This window comes from Podarcis pityusensis (assembly GCF_964106645.2).
Source record: "Podarcis pityusensis genome assembly, chromosome: 10".
NCBI classification, from domain to species: domain Eukaryota; kingdom Metazoa; phylum Chordata; class Lepidosauria; order Squamata; family Lacertidae; genus Podarcis; species Podarcis pityusensis.
In genome coordinates, this window is record NC_138035.1 from 69,575,399 (window position 1) to 69,595,703 (window position 20,305).

The following is a 20,305-nucleotide window of genomic DNA, read 5'->3' on the forward strand; positions in this document are numbered from 1 at the left end:
GAGATGAAAGATGATAAAAAGAGATGTTCCAGCTAGCCAGAGCTCTTCACAGTATTTCCTAAACCAGATTATAGAGGAGAAGTAGCTGAGCAGCAAAGCCACTTGATATGCATAGAGTTTGAGAAATTAAAAAGAGGGAAAAGGCCTAATAAGGTCATCCAGATTAACCTGTAGCCAGTGATGCATCCCCTGTTCTGTATTTACAGAGAATGCAGCCTAAGCACACATTTGTATACTCACTTGCATTTTAAGCTCAGTTTTGGGGAAAGGAAGAGTTAAGATTGAGAGAATTATATTGATGGTGGCAGTCAAGCTTAAAAGGGATATCAGGCTAGCTGCCATTGAGCAAGTATCAGAAAAAAATAGCTACTTGTTTGAGATTAGCAAGAATCAGTATTAAATCTTTTAAGTTTTCCCCCAGTGCAAACTTGATGATAGGGGTTGTCAAGTGTGGGTTGTCAGCCAGGTTGAATGTGGCACCTGTAGTTGTCCATAACTTTCCCTCTTGTCCTTTTCTTCCTTTGTGGAGTTGACAATTGGAAAGACAAGGCAGATGTAGAGCAGAGAAGGCATGATCTGAGGGGACACGATGAAGCAACCTTGCTGGAGCTAAGCGTGACTGGGTCTGGTTAGTGTCTGGATGGGGGGCTACCTGAGAACCCCGTGCATATCAGTTTGAATTCCATGATTGAAGGAAGGTGAGATATCAATGTAAGAGTGAGGCTCCGGTTTCACTTTGCCTGCTCAATCTCATCATCCTGGTTCAGATATCACAAAGAAGAAGGGGAAGAAAAGAGGCCAACTCACTTAGGCCACCTTGTATTCCACGACAGAAGAAAGGTGGGATATAAAAGTAAGAAAGAAAATAAATAATTAACTTCCCCACTGCTTTTTTTAAAAAATGCAACACATTCTCCCAAGCTGCTTTCACAGAGCATCTATTTAAAAGCTGACATTTGGGATACCCGAGACACAAAGTTTGCAGCATTCTAGGTGAACCTTAGTATATGGCTAGCAGGGCATGTTCAGTGGGCAGGCCTATTCCAATTGTTAATTCCTCACAATGACATAGTACTGAGATTGTGTTATAAATGACTCTGGGCATACTCCCGAAATCCTACCCATTTTCCTGTTCTGTTCTTTGAAGGGGATTGCAAACACAGTGATTTCCCTTAGGGTTTGAAATTAGCAGGGCACCAGGCGCATTTTGTGCCTAAAGATTAATCATTTGCGAGTGCCTTGAAAAGTCTGGGTGCCATTTTTTTGTGCCTGGCTGACACTCAAGGATTACTCAAATGTATGTGCTTTGAAGCCTCAAAGTCTATGTTAAGGATAGACAATATGTGAAGGAGTTTAACAATAAAGAGAAGAGTGCTTTGAAAACTGAAGTAGGGTACCAATATTTTTATTGTAAACACCAAATAAAACATGTATTAACGATTTCTGATAAAAATGTGATATTAACAATGTGTCACTTATGTGAATGGCATATTAGTTCAGGCTTATCAAAATAATAAATAAAAAGTTTTGCCAACCCCCTCCCCAAATGGCGACTAGACATTCTGTTTAGGTGCCCACCACCCAGGTCCCAGTAGCCATTTGGCTCCTAGCTTTTCTATCCCAATTTCTAACACTGATTTCCCTATTGCATGCATGAAGAGTTCCCTCTTCCCTCACAGAAGTCATTATACTTAAAGGGACTCAAAACAATATACTACATTAATAGTTTACCATTTTCAAGGGAAAACACCTGAAAAAACACAACCCAGTCATCAAGTATTCTGCCCATTAGGACTCCTCAGGCTATAGGGATTGTGAAATAGACAGCCCTAACCATTTTGCTGACCTAACAACCAGCAATTATTGTCAAAAAGTTATCTTGGAGGATAAGGACCCCTAGCAACTAATTCACAGAATACAGAGCTAACTTCTTGTGATTTAACAAGCGTTTAAATCCCCCCCCCCAAAAAAAAACATTTGGGTTAAGGAAAGCACATTTCCTTAACGGGCAGTCATTTTAATAACAGCACATCTACAATCTCATGTTCATGGGCAGCCTTTTGGCAGCCTAGCCTTCTATTTAGTCCATCTGTTGCAATGGCATCATGCCTGTTTATGAATTGAGTAACTCTTTTGTAGCACTCCAGGTGCCTAGCAACTGTTGTACAAATACTTCAGCAAGGGATTGTTGCATTTTTTAAAAAAAATGTCTAGCATTAGATGTTCTTGCTAGGTACTTTTTAGGAAGTCAAGAATGTCCTCCAATTTTAATAAATATCTTAAAAAAAAAGAAGAATGTCCTCCAGTTTGAATCCTCAGTTCAGTAGAAATATATATAACAAAACGTCGGCAGGACGTTCTTGTAAATAAGAAAGAAAACAAAAGCCAATCAGTTAGCTACACCCTCACTTGTCACTGTTTTGGATGATTGTCATCAAGTTAATCCTTTCATTGCACCCACTCCCCTGGTGGATCCGCCGGCTAAAAAGTGAACAAATATGTCGTAGAGAAGAGTAGTTCTTTCATACAGGTCTTTGGGAAACGATCTGCAATAAACAAAAATATTTCTAAAAACTCTCAAGTCAATCTGTGTGACAACAACCTTATAACAGCGGTCTGTGCAGAAAGCTAAGCACATTGTTGCATGTATTACTGTTGAGCCAAAGGTGTGTTTTCTGTTTATCCTTAGGCAAGATTCATTAGCCAAAAGGAAAGGCTGCCAAGTACCCAACAAGATTTGTAATGCTTTGCTGCTTTGGTACAGATGGAAAAGGCTTGCATGCCCATTACTTTTGTAAACAAGAAGTACACATAACTGGGTATGTTTGTGCTGGGATCACGTTGATCAATTCAAGACTTGACTTTAATTATCAAAACACAAATCAGAATCTACGGAATACAAACATGAGGGGAGAAGCTGGAAGGGAAGACTGAAAGAGAAGCTGGGGCATGAGGGCACATAACCTGCCTTAGGACACCACATGTGTCCAAGGGATGTCCCATAATAAGGCAGATGTTATACATTTAGTTTGTGATGGGCATGTAACAGGTGGTGGGACTCAAGCACAGCTCCCCGCAATGTGTACGTGTACACACAGAGATGCTGTACAAAGTGAACTGATTGTTGATATTCCTTTTGGGGTGGTAGGTCAGTCTGGGTCTCCTCCCAGAACCCACAATCCTGTATCTATGAAAGTAGAATGTAGAAGGGAAAAGCAGCCAAACCAGTTCCTTTGTCAAGATAATGGCTTTGGCTGGCTAGTTAAGTGCCACAATTTAGCTTAACCAAAGAAGTTGCTCTGTGCCATAGAACATATGGGTGGGCCTTTCCCCCAACCCTCACTTAGCTGCTATGTAGGAGAACAGTATGTAGAGTTAGAGGTGTGAGATTTGGAAGCTGAAAGGTGGAGGCTGGAGGCTAGAGGCTGAAGACGCAAGGACAGGTCTTGCTCTGTGCTTGGCTTTGGGACTCTCCTGGGAAACTAAAGGGGAAGCAAGGGAGTGTTAATGCTGTGATAGCCTCCATCTTATGTTCAGGCTGTGTGTGTGTGTGTGTGCGCGCGCATATAAATCCTAAAGCCATCACAATCTCTGCTTACCGTCACCCCAAGGAAAGGGAACCCTTGGTAAAACCGGGACCCCAGGAGTCTCTCACAACTCAGAGATTGGGGTGGGGTGGTAACAATATGTATACCTCCCTTCTGCATTACAGGGAATGCTGCAAATGCATACTGTGTCATTGCTAATCTGTAAGTGCAAAGCTGCGTAGGGGTTTCTAAACAGGTCCATGCTATATAGGTGTTCAACACTACCCATCACACCTTGGGTGCAAAATAAGTAGCAGAATTAGTCGTTTTGTTTGAATAAAAAATACTATTAGAATCATTTAAATAGTCGAAAGCATAGACTGTTATTGGACTAAATAAGTGATACTGGGTTAATAATGGGACACTTTGGTCCTCTTGCCGTCAGCCCATGATGATGCCAATTAGCTGTTTTTCTCCTACTTACATATACTGTGCTTAGAAATAAAATCTGTTTCAAAATTATCCTTACTGTAATACCACACAGTAGTACTTGCAATATTATATTTGTTATATTTGAAAACTAAAACATGACTGTAGTTGAGGGGAAAAACCCATTCACTTGATTTAAATATTTTGAATTAACATGAGGATGTTTTGTTGGTGGGGAAAGTGGTGCAAGATTAAATGGAGCGTCTTATAGGCAAGCCAAATAACAATTCTGCTTTGGATGGTAATTTGTTCATTAACTTGAGTTTGGGGACTCCTAAACAGACCTTTCCTTCCCAAAGTCAGAATTTTCAAGCCTCTAATTTGCCTTTCAGCATTTTCAACTCGACTGTGTTCTGTTTTCCTGCAGGTTTGAATGTAGTAATTGTGAGGTTGGAGACCAATGTGGTGTAATTATGCATGGCAGTGCTGTCACTTTCTGTGAGCCATACGGGCCAAGAGAATTGGTAAGTGGCTGTTTGCGAAATTGACTGATTTGTGGAATTTCAAGTTTTCAATTCAGAAACTGTCAGTTTTCTTTACATGTCACTGTCAACGTTACAGTTGGGGGGGGCATTCTGGCTCTTTTCCTTAGCCCCCATTGCTTACTTGTACTTCTCCCCAATGCATTGCATTCCAATATACCCTTTCAGATTTATACCTTTATATATTATTTCCTTACATCACAATCCTAACCATTTCTACTCAGAAGTAAGTCTTGTTGAATTCAATAAGTCTTATTCCCAGAAATGCAACCTTAAGGTTTCAGTCTTAAGCAGCACTGGTGTATTCGTCGCTTTGTTTCAGCATTCAAGCCAAGACAGACTTGCAAAGTGGAATTAATCATCTAAGGTGCTGGCTGCACAGCAAGCGCTGTGCTGGCAGTATCACAGGATGAGCCATCCAATGGCAGAATATAATGCTCTAAAGAGGAAGGATATATTAGAGGAGAAACAAGCACCAGCATGGCTGCTGCGTTCATCGTGTGGGCATTCAAAAATGGAGATACGAAATGTGAAACTTTCTCATTTGAAGTTGCTAACTCCATTAACTATGCAGAATTTAAAATATTATAGATATATTTAAAACCATGGATAAAACCCCCAGCCAGTTAACTCTTTCTGGCACAATTGCACATGACTCTTGATAAATAATGCATGTTCCATGTTAATAGGTGCAATGGATAACTTGAGACAGTGTTAAAAAGAACTTTAAAAAATTAATAATAATAAAGGTTGCACATCATTATTTGGATTGCCTAAAATAAAACACTGCTTTAAACTATATTCATGCTCAAAAATAACCACTCACAAAAACAATAATCAGTTATTTGTTTACTATTTAGAATGCTTAATTTGTAGGTAAGATGGTAAGGGTGCAAAATCAATTTAAAAATCGCATGTTCATTTCATAATTACGACAAAAGCAAAGAATTTATAACTTGCATATGGTAAGATAGCAATACCTGGAAAAGCAGAAAATAAAATATCCTTTATTTCTGAGCTTGCCGCTGTTGAAAGTAACTGGAACAGAGTCCAAGGCATTAAACTTACAGGGTTCAAAGATTCTCATTTGTATTTCCAAGAAAACTACAATAAACTGATTAGTTTGCTGATTCAATGCAACATTTCTTCTTTTCTCTTCTCCACAGACTACTAATGGCCTTAATACAACCACAGCTTCTGTACTCCAGTTTTCTATTGGTAAGTTCATATATAGTGTCTTCAGTTTAAAAAATATACATTTTAGAAATGGAAAATACAGCTCAAGTTTTTAGTCTTCTTTTTTTTAAAAAAATGTATATCATGAAAAGTTATGAGTAAATTTCCATGTAGTAATTAGTTCAGTGTGTGCTGGAAAAGGAGATATGTCTGAAACTTTGAGAGCGTGAATATCTGCTTTCCTTGCTCTCAACCTTGGGTCCCCAGATCTTTTTGGCCTACAACTCCCATCATCCTTGACGACTGGTCCTGTGAACTAGGGATCATGGGAGTTGTAGGCCAAAAACATCTGGGGACCCAAGGTTGAGAACCACTGTGTTAAACAGTCACCGTTTTAAACATACCTTTTATTTTAGCTCATTATTTTGTATTTATCCAGAGGTGTTTAATGAATGCAGAATTACATCATTCATATATATTTAGTCAATACACATTTTAATCCTATCATGTCGCAATACAGCTATGGTCAGGCTGAAGTCCTCCTATCATCAAAACTGTGTGGGCAACTAGTTAAACCCTGCTGAGAATTATTGAACATTTGTATGATGTGTTAAACCCTGCTGAGAATTACTGCACATTTGTATGATGTATTAAGCAAAGAAGGCAAGTGGTGACTTGTGGTTTTTGACAGGCATAGAAAAGTATTAATTTTTTGAAGACATGATTCAATTAAATGTGTGCTGGAGGAAAACGTTTTAGTGTATAGATAACTCAATAAGACCAAAGAAGCAATGTTGACTGTTTCCTCTGTGGAATTCTAGAAATGTATTTCTAAATTAAATTCTCATTTTAACAAGTAATTCTTCTAGCAGGGTATACCTCAGTAGAGTTGTGATTAAACTGTGGAGATACTTGCTGGAAATGAAAACTATCAATTAGATTGACACCGGGGTGGTTCTCCTCTACTTTGAATTAAATCTAGATGCCAGAAGGTTCCAAAAATGTGTAATACATTTATACTTTACATTGACTTATTTATCAGACTTTTAAATATTACTTTAATATCACTTGGAATACCACTTGGAATTAGTAATGCAGCTAAGGGGTCAGTTGTGATATTGGCATCTCTCAGTCACAATACGTTGCTTTCTGCTCACCACTGATCTTGTTCGTTGTGATACTCATGTGCCTGAGAAAAGAAAGGAAAGTCTGCTTTCCATCCAGAGTGCACATTTGCACTGTCCAGTGTGCACCAGCCATAGAGTGCAGAATATAATAGAAAGTGGGCTTGTATATGAGCTAAGTAATAATGTGAGAAATTCATTCCACCAAAGCATACAGCACTGGAATCAGTTGTGCCTAATTAAAAAAGTAATAATGGTGATTGCTCCAAGCACATTAAAACTTAGTTAGATTTAGGTCTGCCCTCATCCACTTTTAAACAAATGTTGCCCATGAAAATACTTAGGCTAGAATAAATCACAGACACTCAACAATGCAAACAAATGAATATTTTACTCACAAGAGTTTCAAAAGCAAGTTTCCATCCATTGGCAGTAAAAAGAGAAAAGAAAAATAATGTTCCAAATGACTTAAAAAGAAAGAACAGTGGTGCCCCGCAAGACGAATGCCTCGCAAGACGGAAAACTCGCTAGACGAAAGAGTTTTCCGTTTTGGAGGTGCTTTGCAAAACGAATCTCCTATGGGCTTGCTTCGCAAGATGAAAATGTCTTGCGAGTTCCTGCGGGTTTTTTTTCCTCCCCCCCCCCCTTTTTCTAAGCCACTAAGCCGCTTATCCGCTAAGCCAATAAGCCGCTAATAGCGCTAATCCGCTAATCCGTCAATGGGCTTGCTTCGCAAGACGAAAAAACCGCTAGACGAAGAGACTCACAAAACATGTGTGCCAATAACTGCATATTACAACAAGACAGAGAGATTGACTCAAAGTCACCCACTGAGCTCATTGCTAAGTAGGGATTTGTTAGTCCGAGTCAAACACTAAATACCAACACCAACATTGCAATATATACTTGCAGGTAGGAATGGATGGAAGTACTGTATCAATTTTCTTTCTTTTACTTTTTCGGGTTTCCAATAAGTTCAGTTTGTTGTTTTTTTAAAATCCTCATGAAAATTGGTCAGCATTTTAGTGCATATTTCTCCTGATACACACATTTTTGCAAGCAAATTGGCCTAAAAGTTGGCAATTTGTATGTTCCTTTCATTTTTATGCATACTTCCCTCTAATATGCCAATTTCTTTGGCTCAAGAATTGCATCACAACATTCAGAGAAGTACGAATTTTGAAGGATAGTTACATTTAAGTTTGTGGTGTTGTTTCGGGAAATGAACGTTAGGTAGGTTCGTGTTAAAATGTGAAGGAAAAAGAATTTCTCCCCCACCCATACAGGTACGAAACTCTCATATGCAGGGTAGCTGAGGGTAAAGAAAGTAAATACTCACTTTGCCCAGGGTGGGAGTGAAGAATGATCACTGTAATATCAGGGAGGATCAAGGAAAGGGACACGGTTCAAAGAGATGAAGATGTGAAAAGAGTTAGGGGAAGGAAGTTAGAACCTTTCAATATGTTCAAGGTGTATGTGTTTTTTTAAAAAAAACCAATGTGTGGGAGCATTAAGATAGTCAAACTGCCAACAGCGATGTAAAGTCATATAGTCCAACAACAGGTACTTCAAGCGACTGCCAGTTGCGCAATTGAGCTCTAACACTTTCTATCTGTTTTTGCAAAGCTGTAATACGTCTTACTTTGTGCCAGTAACAGACTGCACATTGAACACCCTATGCAACAACTTAATACACATCTTTCATCCAGATCCTTTCCATTGCCAAAACACCAGGCATGAATCAAGTAATTTGAGTTAGAGGAAAGGATAATGACTAAGGATTTAAGCAAAAATGGCCCAGATTTCATGCTAAATCCCAAAGCTCCTTAGATCATGCATATGAAAGGATAATTTCCCTGAGAAAATTTCATTAAATGCATTTTCAAGTAGTACCACATGTTCAATAGATCCTGGGCTCTGCTAAATACAAGCATCCAAAATATTGAGCTGCTAATAGTTTGTTGCTATTTTATTGAGCTGGTGAACAATTATTCCTGTCAGTTGAGTTCAGGGTGAACTTACTGATGCAAGAAACTATTATTATCCCTAAAGAGTACAGCAGATAACATCTACAACATATAACAGCCTTTGCAGATTCACACTAAGAGGCTGGATGTGCAGGTTTCCTCTGAATTAGTGCTGGTTTTTCTTAACTCAGAACCGAAATGGTATTTTGCTCTTTCTTGCTGACTGCCCTAGTGCCAAATCATTTCTAGCCATTTCACTTTTCCCTCCTCATATGCTGCTACATTTCAGCAAGACTAAATGCTCTGAGTTACTATAATGTGCAATGGGAGTACTCCTAATTAAGATATTTAAAGGCAGTACCTTAGGGATCTTTTCAGCAAAAAATTTTAATTGCACAGTTTAGGGCTGAGGAGGAACACACGAGAGTTTTAAAGCTCAGCTGCCATGAAATATTAGCATGGTTCATTAGCCAAAATAGTCTCTGCATCTCACTCACAAAGCCAATGTTCCCCCCATAGCTATGTCCCTGAACTTCCCCCAAATATGATCATTCATAGCCCATCTGTAGAAGGTGACTCACAATAATAATGGATTTAATGACTGAAGTGAGTATATATGTAGACAGTAGGTAAGAGGGAAAGGTTCTAGGGGAAGAACTACTTACATGTAGAACTATTTTAATTTTGGAGAGTTAGCAAAGTGTGCAGAGTGTATTTTCTGCATAAGCTGTGTTTTGTAGGGCTGTACGTGAGCTTGGGAACCAAAAAGTGTTTCATTTTGTATGAGTCAAAGAATTGGAATGTTCAGCTGCGGAATTGCAATCCTACAATCTTTTTCTATTGCGTTCAAATTTTGTACATCCTTACAGATATGGTAGCACTCACATTCATAGAAACATAGAATTGTAGAGTTGAAAGGTGTCCCCGAGAGGCATCTACTCCAACCTCTTCTTCAAAAGCTCCAATTAAGGAGAGCCCACCAACTCCCAAGGGAGTCCATTCCACTGTCTAATAGCCCTTACTGTCAGAAAGTCTTTCCTGATGTTTAGTTGGAATCTCCTTTCTTGTGTAGTGAATCTATTGGTTCAGGTCCTAGCCTCCAGAGCAGGAGAAATAAAAGCTTGCTCCATCTTCCAGGTGATAGCCCTTTGAAAAGGGCTGTCATATGTCCCCTCAGTCTCCTCTTTTCCAGGCTAAGCATACCCAAGTCCCTCAACCATTCCTTATAAGGCTTGGTTTCCACACCCCTGATCATCTAGGGAGCCCTCTTGTGTACATGTTCCAGCTTGTCAATGTCATTTTTAAACCGTGGCACCCAGAACTGGATACAGTACTCCAGGTGTGGTCTGACCAAGGCAGAATAGCGTGGTACTATTACTTCGCTTTATCAGGACAATAGACCTCTGTTGACACAGCCTAAAATAGCATAACTTTTTTTGCTTCATCATCACACAATCGACTCGTGCTAAGCTTGTGATCTACTAAGACCCCTAGATCTTTTTTACATGTAAGCCAGGTGTCCCTTGTCTTAATTTGGTGCAGCTGGTTCTTCCTACCCAAGTGTAGAACCTTACATTTGTCCGTATTGAAATTCATTCTGTTAGCTTGGGCCCAATTCTCCAATTAGTTAAGATCATACTGAATCCCGATTCTGTCTTCTGTAGCATTAGCTACCCGTCCCAGTTTAGTGTCACCTGCAAATTTGATGAGCATCTCCTCAGTTTCTTCAACCAAGTCATTTATAAATGAGTTCAATGGTGCTCAATTCCAAGGGCGTATGATTGCAGCCTTGGACAGTAAATTGAAAGACATATAAAACTTATTGTCTAAGCATGTTTGGTATATGGATGCTAAATCAGAAATGGCTTATCACTTACTGACTCATATGGCCATCTCCAGAGCAGAGCAGATGCTAGGGTCCTGAGATTCACTGGTGGACTCCACAGAGGTGGTCTACAGAAGCTTGATAAAAGCTTCAAACAATCCCACCACATGCTCCAGTGCTGGGGTTCTTAACCTGCATTCCATGGACTCCTATGGGGTCTATGACGGCTTCCTGTGGGGTCTATGATGGGCTTCAAGGTGTCCATGAACTGGATGCAAAACAAACAAACAAACAAAAAAGATTTACCCAATACAATAACATAAATTCTTTTGCAAATTTTTGCCTGTATGTGTTTATGTGCATTTTTGTGGGTTCATGGCTTTTATTCCTCAGCCTAGTCTACTTTACAGAGTTGTTGTGAAGATAAAAATGGGTAGGAGAACCATGTATGCCATGCCATGTAACAAAATACATACACACACATACCCCACAACAACAATTAAGATTATGAATCACCAGCTATTACAGAAATTATTTTTTGTAGCTTTAACTAGAGTACCTGTCAATTTTACACTTTTCTGTGCATTTCTATTCTCTGTACCAACTTTATCTTATTAAAAAGTAAGCAGGACTCATTAATTTGTGAATTTGCCCATGATGTATCAGGCTGTAATGGCTCTAAAGATCCCTCACTTGTGGTTAATTCCTTTAATGCTGAACTATGGCTTAACATTACATCCAAACCAGACCAATGAAAACATTAGCAAAAAGCTTATTCAACTAAATGTAACTACATTTCTCTACCTGACGATATGAGTTATTTGATCTTGGATCCCATTTTCAACGGAAAGTATAAGTTTTGTTACGAGGTCTGTTGGCTGGTTCAATACATTGATTGGTTTGAACGAGAACAATGAATAATTGGTTTAACTGAGTCTTCTACTATTTGTAAGCCATTGAGGCTGATGGGAAGGTGGCTGTCGTCATTGTGGAGGCTGCAGGTTCTCAACAGGCTTAATGCATTTACTGAATTAAAATGTAGAGGAGGGATTATGTAACCTCTTCAAGGGCTGTACACCTCTATAGATTTGCATTGTTTCAGCTTAATTATAGCAATTGTTTATACCAACTTCTAGAATTTTATTTTAAAGCAGCTAAGCACTTGTTCTTTTAATTATTTTCTCACCAGACTAAATTCAGCCACTTCATTCCCTCATGATATAAAGCCCAGGGTACGGCCTGCGGGTGAATGTTGATATTCATTTTAGAGTTGGCTCATCTCGTAATCTTCTTAAATGAGGGCTCGAAAGGGAGATGTGTTTTCTTCCTGAACAAATATTTCTTCCCTATGACTAAGCTTTTTCCACTGACTCCCACACAAAGACATTCATTCATGCCAAATTCCATAACAGAAAATGGTCCTCCAAGTGCTGGGGCTAATCTACAGCTACTTGTGTGGTAGAGCAACAATGTGGGGTACAGAATCAAGAATGAAAATCAGCCCAGCATCTGGAGACCAAGGGATAAATTTAGTCTTTTGTCAACATCACTTTGACATTTTGCCGAGCTCTTGAACAGCCACAAGATTTGCCTGGCATGCCACTTACTGACAGTGGCTCATTGTCTAGGTCTTGGTAGAATGAGATTATGGCAGCATACCGACTGCTGTGGAAGAAGAGGTAGACAGTTGATAAGGCTGTAAAGCATGCAAAAATCCTTGGGTCAAAGTCGCAGGTGAATAAAAGGATGAGGAGTGCAACAAGTAATGGAAGGTACAAGACAAAATGAGTAGGTATGTGAGCTTGTGTAGCCCAGTGACCTCCCACAATGGCACATAACTCAGACTTAGGAACTGAAGCATGCTATGGGAATGAAATGCACCAAAGGTCTCAAACCTGGACTTCTGGCAGCCAGGCTCCTAAGTAGACCTGGCAGCACCACCAGGGGTGAGCTCCCTTTGCTCTGTCCCAGCTCCTGCCAACCTAGCAGTTTGAAAGCACGTCAGTGCAAGTAGAAGCGGTTTAGTCAGGCTGGCCACATGACCACAAGCTGTCTGTGGACAAACGCTGGCTCCCTCAGTCTGAAAGTGAAATGAGTGCTGCAACCCCATAGTCACCTTTTACTGGACTTAACCATCCAGGGGTCCTTTACCTTTTCCCCCCTTGCTAACTGGCTTAAAGGAGCTGTAGTTCCTTCATCTGACTAGCTCTCCCAGCGGCAACTAAGTAGTGAGCCGCAGGATATGTGTAGTTTGTTTGCTACTGCAAGATCATAGTGTATGTCTGTACAGTGGTACCTCGGGTTAAGTACTTAATTCATTCCGGAGGTCTGTTCTTAACCTGAAACTGTTCTTAACCTGAAGCACCACTTTAGCCTATGGGGCCTCCTGCTGCCGCTGCACCGCCAGAGCACGATTTCTGTTCTTATCCTGAAGCAAAGTTCTTAACCTAAAGCACTATTTCTGGGTTAGCGGAGTCTGTAACCTGAAGCATATGTAACCTGAAGCGTATGAAATATGAGGTACCACTGTACTTTTGCTCTAGCGTGTCTATGCCACTTTGAACATTTAGGAAAAAAGAGTAAAACAGTGAAGCCTTAAGAAATCTGCATTCCAGTTTAGGATACCAAGTTTCCTAAACTTGGTAGAAGCAGGTGCCATGATTGAATTTGTTGTTGTTATTGTTGTTATTATAAATGCTGTATTATAAACAGATTTTAAAACAATAACTTGCCTTGCAATATTACATTGCAACAGCATTTCTTTTGTAGCTAATTTTTCTTGTAGCTATTTGATCAGGTCCCCCAAGCTAGGACTAAGGACTTAAATTGGCTCCCCCAAATCCCCTTATGGGGATCCCCTCACAAGCTATGGATCTTTTCCAAGGCTCTACCCTACAAAAACGTTCTGACAATCAGGGACATAATTATCATGCGACACTCATATCTTCGCTATGGGAAAGGTGAAAACCTTACAGCTGTAGGCCAACTGAGTGAAGATTTCAAGCCAGGGAGTTCATACCGTCAGTTCTGGAAGATGACATGAAAATATTTGTGTAATATTGTGTAATATAATGATAGATGATTGATAGATAGATAGATAGATGAGAGAGTATGAGAAAAAAGCTCCTAGCTCCGTTAATCAGTCAACAACCTCATTCCACAGCAAGTACAATTTTAACATGAGGGAGGTCAGCAGTGCAATGTGGAAGACAATTTGGTCTGGGTCAGTTTAAATAGCCTGGACTCACACCACCCACTATGCCAGAGGCAGAAGATGGGGCCATGCCCTGAATGGTAGTGAGCTAGAATCTGTAGCAATTATAGGTCAGCCTACAGACTGTTTTCATTCTAAATAGTCATTATTCTCATGGAAAAGGCTCATCAAACATTTATAATTTGGTTTAGATTTTTCACATTGGTACAGTGGTACCTCGCAAGACGAATGCCTCGCAAGACGGAAAACTCGCAAAACGAAAGGTTTTTTGGTTTTTTGAGTTGCTTCGCAAGACGATTTTCCCTATGGGCTTGCTTCGCAAGACGGAAACGTCTTGCAAGTTTGTTTCCTTTTTCTTAAAACCGTTAATACGGTTGCGACTTGACTTCAAGGAGCAACTCATAGCACACGGTGTGGTAGCCTTTTTTGAGGTTTTTGAAGACTTTGGTGATTTTTGAAGCTTTTCCAAAACTTTTCCGACACCGTGCTTCGCAAGACGAAAAAAACCGCAAGACGAAAAAACTCGCGGAACGAATTAATTTCGTCTTGAGAGGCACCACTGTATTTAGCAGGAAGAGCCTGCTTTTTAATTTAACCATTTATCCATTTTACAAAACAGTTAACATTCAGCCCTTTGTGACATGGGAGGAGAAGGTGTAATCAAAGGCGTGACAGTTTTTGTTGTTGAAAACTTGACCTAGTATTTCTACAGATGGCATTAAAACTTGGGCATTTTGACAAATCTGATTTTTATTCCCTTTGTTGTTTTTTACAAATGTATAAGATATGCAAAGTGCTTGGATGATAATAATTGTTTATCATTGAATTCATATACTGTCTCAGTTGAAAACAAAATCCCAAACACAACCCTAGAGTTTTGAGGATTGGTACCTATTTGGAAACAATACATGGAATTAATTGTTAATGTGCTAGGAGAGCATGAAACAAACATGTTTTAAGGTCTCTATAAAATGACTAAAATGCCCCATAAAGACTTAGTGCTGCAGCACATAATTTAATAGCATGATGTGACTTGTCCAAGGACTAAAAGTCCCATCAGTTTGAGCTATAGCGCTGAGATGGTTGCTTCAACCTAGCTAACAGCTGCTCTGCACATTTCCTGTTTCGTTCCTTAAGTATCCAAGTAAATGAGAGTAAATAAGAATACGAAATTACAGCTTTAATTCCCTGAAAGCTCATTCATTCACACCAACTACCTGGCATTAGTAACAGAAGCCATTATCGTAATTAAAACTAGTTACTGAACTAACCAAATAAGCAGAAGTAGCCAACTAACATACATGCATTGATGACATTAGATAGAGTGGGGTTGTACCATATTCTATTTTCATCTCACTATTCAAACAATATGCAATAGAATGTCTGTAATTTTGCACAGGCATGCTCTTATTTGTCTGATTTCTGTCTGAAGACTTGTTTCTCTTGAAGAGAAGTACAAAGCCAGCTCTTTTCCTTGTTCAGTCCATCGAATCACTTGCAGTGGTTCTTGGGTGATTCTCCAGAGGTTCAGACCACCACAGCCCATGGTAACAAACATAAAATTGCTCTTTTCACAGATGACATCCTGCTTATCTGAGCAAAACACCATTTGATACTGTGAACTGCTGGTAGTATATCTGCCTTTCATAAACATGGCATTGTCAATGGCTAGTCCCTCAGGCACCTACCAATAGTCTAATTAAGTGCCTCTGCTTGTTGTCCCAAAGGCATTCAAACACCTGGAAGTATAAAACTCATATAGTTCAGCTAAGTATCTACTACATATGCAGCCTCTTTTGAGGAGCTCCCTAAGTGGCCATCATTTAATTTTGTACTTGCCTGAATAATCAGTGTAATAGAAATGAATGTATTTCCTGGTTGTTGTCTGGTGTTATTTAACAGTGCATTTAAGTTGTGTTACTTGAACAGAGTAAGAAACAACTAGATTGGCTGAATGGCAATTTTTCATCAGTGAAGCAGAACCCAAGGCAAACTTAGTAAGTTTCCAGGATAGAATAGCTGTCACCATGAAACTTTAGGCACATCTCTGGGGCCTTTTGCTCTTGTCAAGCCAAGATCTGACCTGGATATGGAGCAAAGATTCAGTTTATCAAATCAGGGGATTAAGTGAGTGTGACAGCACAAATCTTAGCCTGAACTGTGAGAGGGAGGGGAAGAAAGCAAACCAGCTCACCCACCTCTCCTTCTTTGGTCTCCACCATTGCCACCAAGTAGATATTTTTATTCACTGGTTGCCTCCACTAAACAGCCGTTTAACCTTTGGAATTTATATACTGAACCAGCCAACTCTCTGTAACAGTAGTGTGGTAAGGCAATTAGGCATGGGGTGAATAACAAGGACTCCATGTTAAACCAAAACAAATTTTGCCTTGACTAAAAGTATTTGTATGGCAGCAGTTTAAACACATTCCCTATGATGGTTAACATTTACATGAAACCACTGAGTGGGGTCATCTGAGTTTTGGAGTTTGTTGTCAGCAGCATGCTGATGACACTCAGATCAATTTCTCCTTTGCATCTGCAGGTGAGGCAGTGGAAGTGCTAAACCATCATCTTGCCTCAGTAATGAACTGGATAAGAGCCAACAAACTGAAGCTCAATCCAGATAAGACTGAGGGAACTGTTAGTGGGTGGCTCCCTAGACTGAATGGATGGAAAGTTGTCTGTTTTCCCTCTGAAGGAGTGGGTACATAGCTTGATAGTATTCCTGGATCCATTGCTCTTACTTGATGCTCAAGTGGCCTCGGTGGTGTGGAATGCCTTCTGTCAGCTTCGGCTGATGACATAATTGGAGGATTGCACAGGTATTCATGAGAACACATAAACTGCCATTCTCATCGCCCCCAGAGCTGCCCTTGAACAATATTCAAGAGCAGCAGAATGTAACTACTTCTACTTAGAGATCCAACTTCATGCATTTATTCTGAATATTTTCTTAGGACAGGTACATTTCTACTATTTAACATAAACCAGTTTAAATAGGAACACCGCTGAAATAAGATAAATCGTCATGGTTTAGAGTAGTACCCTCCTGCACCCATCAGCTCCAGCCAACATGGCCATTGGTCAAGAATGATGGGAGATGTAGTCCAGCAGCATCTGAGGGGCACCACAATGGATAACTCTGTGTTAGAGTATGGAATTCCTGTGTACTAGAAATGTAGAAAATGGCACAGAAGTAAAAATGATCGTTCCAACAGGTGGGTAAAAAATGGCATATAAATTATTTTCTTACTTAATTTGCTTTTTAATACTGTAAAGAGGGAAACAGTTGTGTCATTAAAAATAAACTAGTGGCAGTTGCTATTCAGTTTATTTTCAAAAGCTTAATTGGAAGTGCAATCTATCCTTGTTTGTGCAACATTAATTAATCACAGCCCTTTTGCCTCTGTAGTCATACAAAGATGTTGGAGCATATTGTACATGTTTGTAAGAGTTTGAAAGTTTATTTTTAACATCATTAGCAATTTTAAAAAAAATGGTGAAGTACAGGAGAGAAATAAGAAGGTGTTATCACAGATTCTGGTTTCTTTCCTGAAGTATATTTTTAGATCTACAAATAATTGAACTAATTAAGTGGGACATGTTTAACTTCTTTACTTGCACCACCATTTTCACAACCACCATAGCCGAAATTTTCCAAGCTGCCCCATGATTTCCAAAACAGGCACCTTTTTGAACTGTACATATGAGGTAACTGACACGTCACAAACAACAGAACATCCCTTGCACCACCATTTACATTGCAGCTGTGACAATATGAGGAACTGCTGAAGCTAACAATTACATTGACGTGAAGAGCACAGTGTGAGGAATGTTTTTCATTAAAAGAGACCATTCCACCTTTGCCTTCAGCACCTATGGAAGTTCAGTGCATATAGCGCTTTCACTTTTAAGGACTTCTTGAAAAGAAAACTAAGAAGATGTAGTCCTTCTGATTAATTTATTTCCCTGTGCCTTTGACTTCTCAGTTGTAATTTGAAATTAAAATCCGAACTCAGTACCTAACCCAGTGGCAGTACCTTAATCACTCTACAAACATGATCTTGCTGCAGAGGTCGGGAGGAGACCCTGTTTGCTCACCTTTCCTAATCATGGCCTCTTCCTCTAGACCTGCATAACTTGCAGCCAACCTAGCCAGTTGCGTCCCACCACATGGGAGCAAGTCACAGTTTGTGGCTGTTCCTAGTAGGCTGTCCTTGTCTTGCTGAGTCAGAGTCACAAATTGTGTAGGCCTCACTAAGCCTTCCCCCAAAAGAAAAATGAGGGGAATGCATCTTTGGAGCTAGGTTAACTGCTAATGGAAACTTACTTTTTTAATGGAGAGAAATATTCATGCCTGGTAGTGCATTGCTAAGCATGTGTGATCCCAGACCTTATGGGACCCTCAGCTTGCTACTGCCAAAAGCCCCCACAGCACACAGGACCATGGCCACGACAGAAAAGTATTTTTCCTTCTATTGCCATCACAGTAGTGACGCCACCACATTTATCGCCGTATCTGCCAGCCCTTTGAATGGCATTTTAGCAGTGGGCATGTGAAAGTGGCACTTTTGAGTGGGAGCCAAGCTTCATGGAAGAGTCATCAGCAAGAGTCACTGTGGTTGTTATTTATCAAAATGCAGTGCCCCAGCCTATGGCTCTTTTAATATTACTACCCACCCTATAGATCTGTTTCTTCAGTACACTTTGTTACGAACCTCAGCCCGCATACTCAGCTGCTAAGTTTATCCTCACATAGAACAGGGTGAAGCAACTTGTTTCAGATAGCACCACAAACATGAGCGGATGGGGAGATAAGTGAAGGGAGAAATTAGCGTCTGAATGGTACAGCAAAACTTTTCAAAACCCTAATCAGCGAAGGCACCATTTGGATTTGACTTTAGGCAGAAAAATGTCTTGGGCTGGTACTGAATGGCAAAGCCATGAGGAATATATGCCCAGAGTATAACCCTAGAATGTGTTTACTGTTGGTTTGCTGGGAAGAAAAGGCAAGACATGGCAATCTGTTTCAGCAGTGCACGCTGCGTAAAGGATCTGCATCTCACTGCTGCTGTTTAAGATTTGCTTTTACTTAAATTTTGAGTAAAATGTTCAGATTGTGCATCATTTTTATAGCTCGTAAGACAACCTTAAATTTCAAAGGTAGAATCCAACACAGAGTTAATTCATTGCACCTAAGCCACAGTACTTCTGCAATAAGGGGCTTGGTTTCCTCTTGAAAAATCTCTTTATGTATATAGCAGCCTTTGAGTGTTTACCTTGGAAAGTGTGGCACATGGCATTTCGCTTTTGCTTTAACATTACTTGTGTGTGCGTTTTGAGTAGTGGGTGTTTAGTAATTTATTATGGCTCCCCTTGGGAAATCTACTGCAGATTATGCTGCACTGCTGTGATTTATCAATTCCACATTATTTCTGACTCAGAGAGCAGACATTGTTATGCGTTTTCCTTCAGCAACAGATCACAGCAAATTTAATCATCAATCAAAGAATTTTAAAATATAGAAAATTGATAATGGTGGCGAGTACTCAGTCAGAAGTGAATGTATCAGAGGGATAATTGATTGCTTGACTGTGTTATAACACTTTTAATTTTATTGCTCTTCACAGGGTCAGGTTCTTGTCGCTTTAGTTACTCAGATCCAAATATTATTGTGTCGTACTCCAACAACAATTCTGCAGATTGGATTCAGCTGGAGAAAATTAGGTTTGTTACAAATATTTAGCATTCCTCACTTTCTTGCATTGCTTTAAAATGTGTGATATACTAAAAAAAAAAAAAAATCTAAAATAAATTGGAAGTTGGTATTTTTTCAGTTTTGTATATTTTTAAACATTTTTTGTCCAATAGTGCTTTAGGAAAAGGCCTGCATAGCTCTGGGGTTTAAGTACAGGGAACCAGAGTAATGGTTCTCACTGAAAGGATTGGGGGATGGAGGCAAATCCAATCAATATTTCTATTCTTCTATGAAACAAGCTAATTGTACAGTTTACTGGTAGTATGCAGTGCTTTTTCTTGTGATGGTACACACCAGTACAGAGTACTGACATCGTGGGGAGGGGGGGGCACTAGCAACATTTTTATCAAGAGATGCATACGGGCTCCTCATTTTTTACCAAAAGAAAGCACTATTAATGTGACCCATGAACTAGACTTTGATCAAGGGTAAGGGGACTTCAGAAGGATAGAACCTTCACATGCACATAGCTGACCCTATGTGCATAAACAGGCAATTATTCTGTGAAACATTCTGACTGCAGTAAAGATTCATTGTACAGTTTAGTAGTGTGGCGCCATGAACTAAACTTCAGTCAATGGAAAGGGAGCCCCCGTACCTTGCATATATGTTGTCCACACTTTTCTGCACAGAGCTGCTGGTTTTGCAGTAATTGTCCTGCTTTCTTACTTGTGATTGGAGTGATAGGCATTTCTGGAACTTTATCTGAGGACTAGGCTACAGATCCAGGAAGACTGCTG

General features: G+C 39.8%; 1 protein-coding gene across 3 annotated transcripts in view; it reads left to right on the forward strand.

Annotated features, from left to right (window-relative positions):
• The window catches only part of RELN (reelin), a 285,563-nt gene that overhangs the window by 121,228 nt on the left and 144,030 nt on the right, over positions 1 to 20,305 (forward strand). For all 3 annotated transcript variants that reach the window (XM_081023370.1, XM_081023371.1, XM_081023372.1), the window contains 3 exons: positions 4,384 to 4,480; positions 5,665 to 5,716; positions 19,438 to 19,534. In XM_081023370.1, the coding sequence (XP_080879496.1) occupies positions 4,384 to 4,480; positions 5,665 to 5,716; positions 19,438 to 19,534 (246 nt within the window). The remainder of the gene's footprint in view (positions 1 to 4,383; positions 4,481 to 5,664; positions 5,717 to 19,437; positions 19,535 to 20,305) is intronic.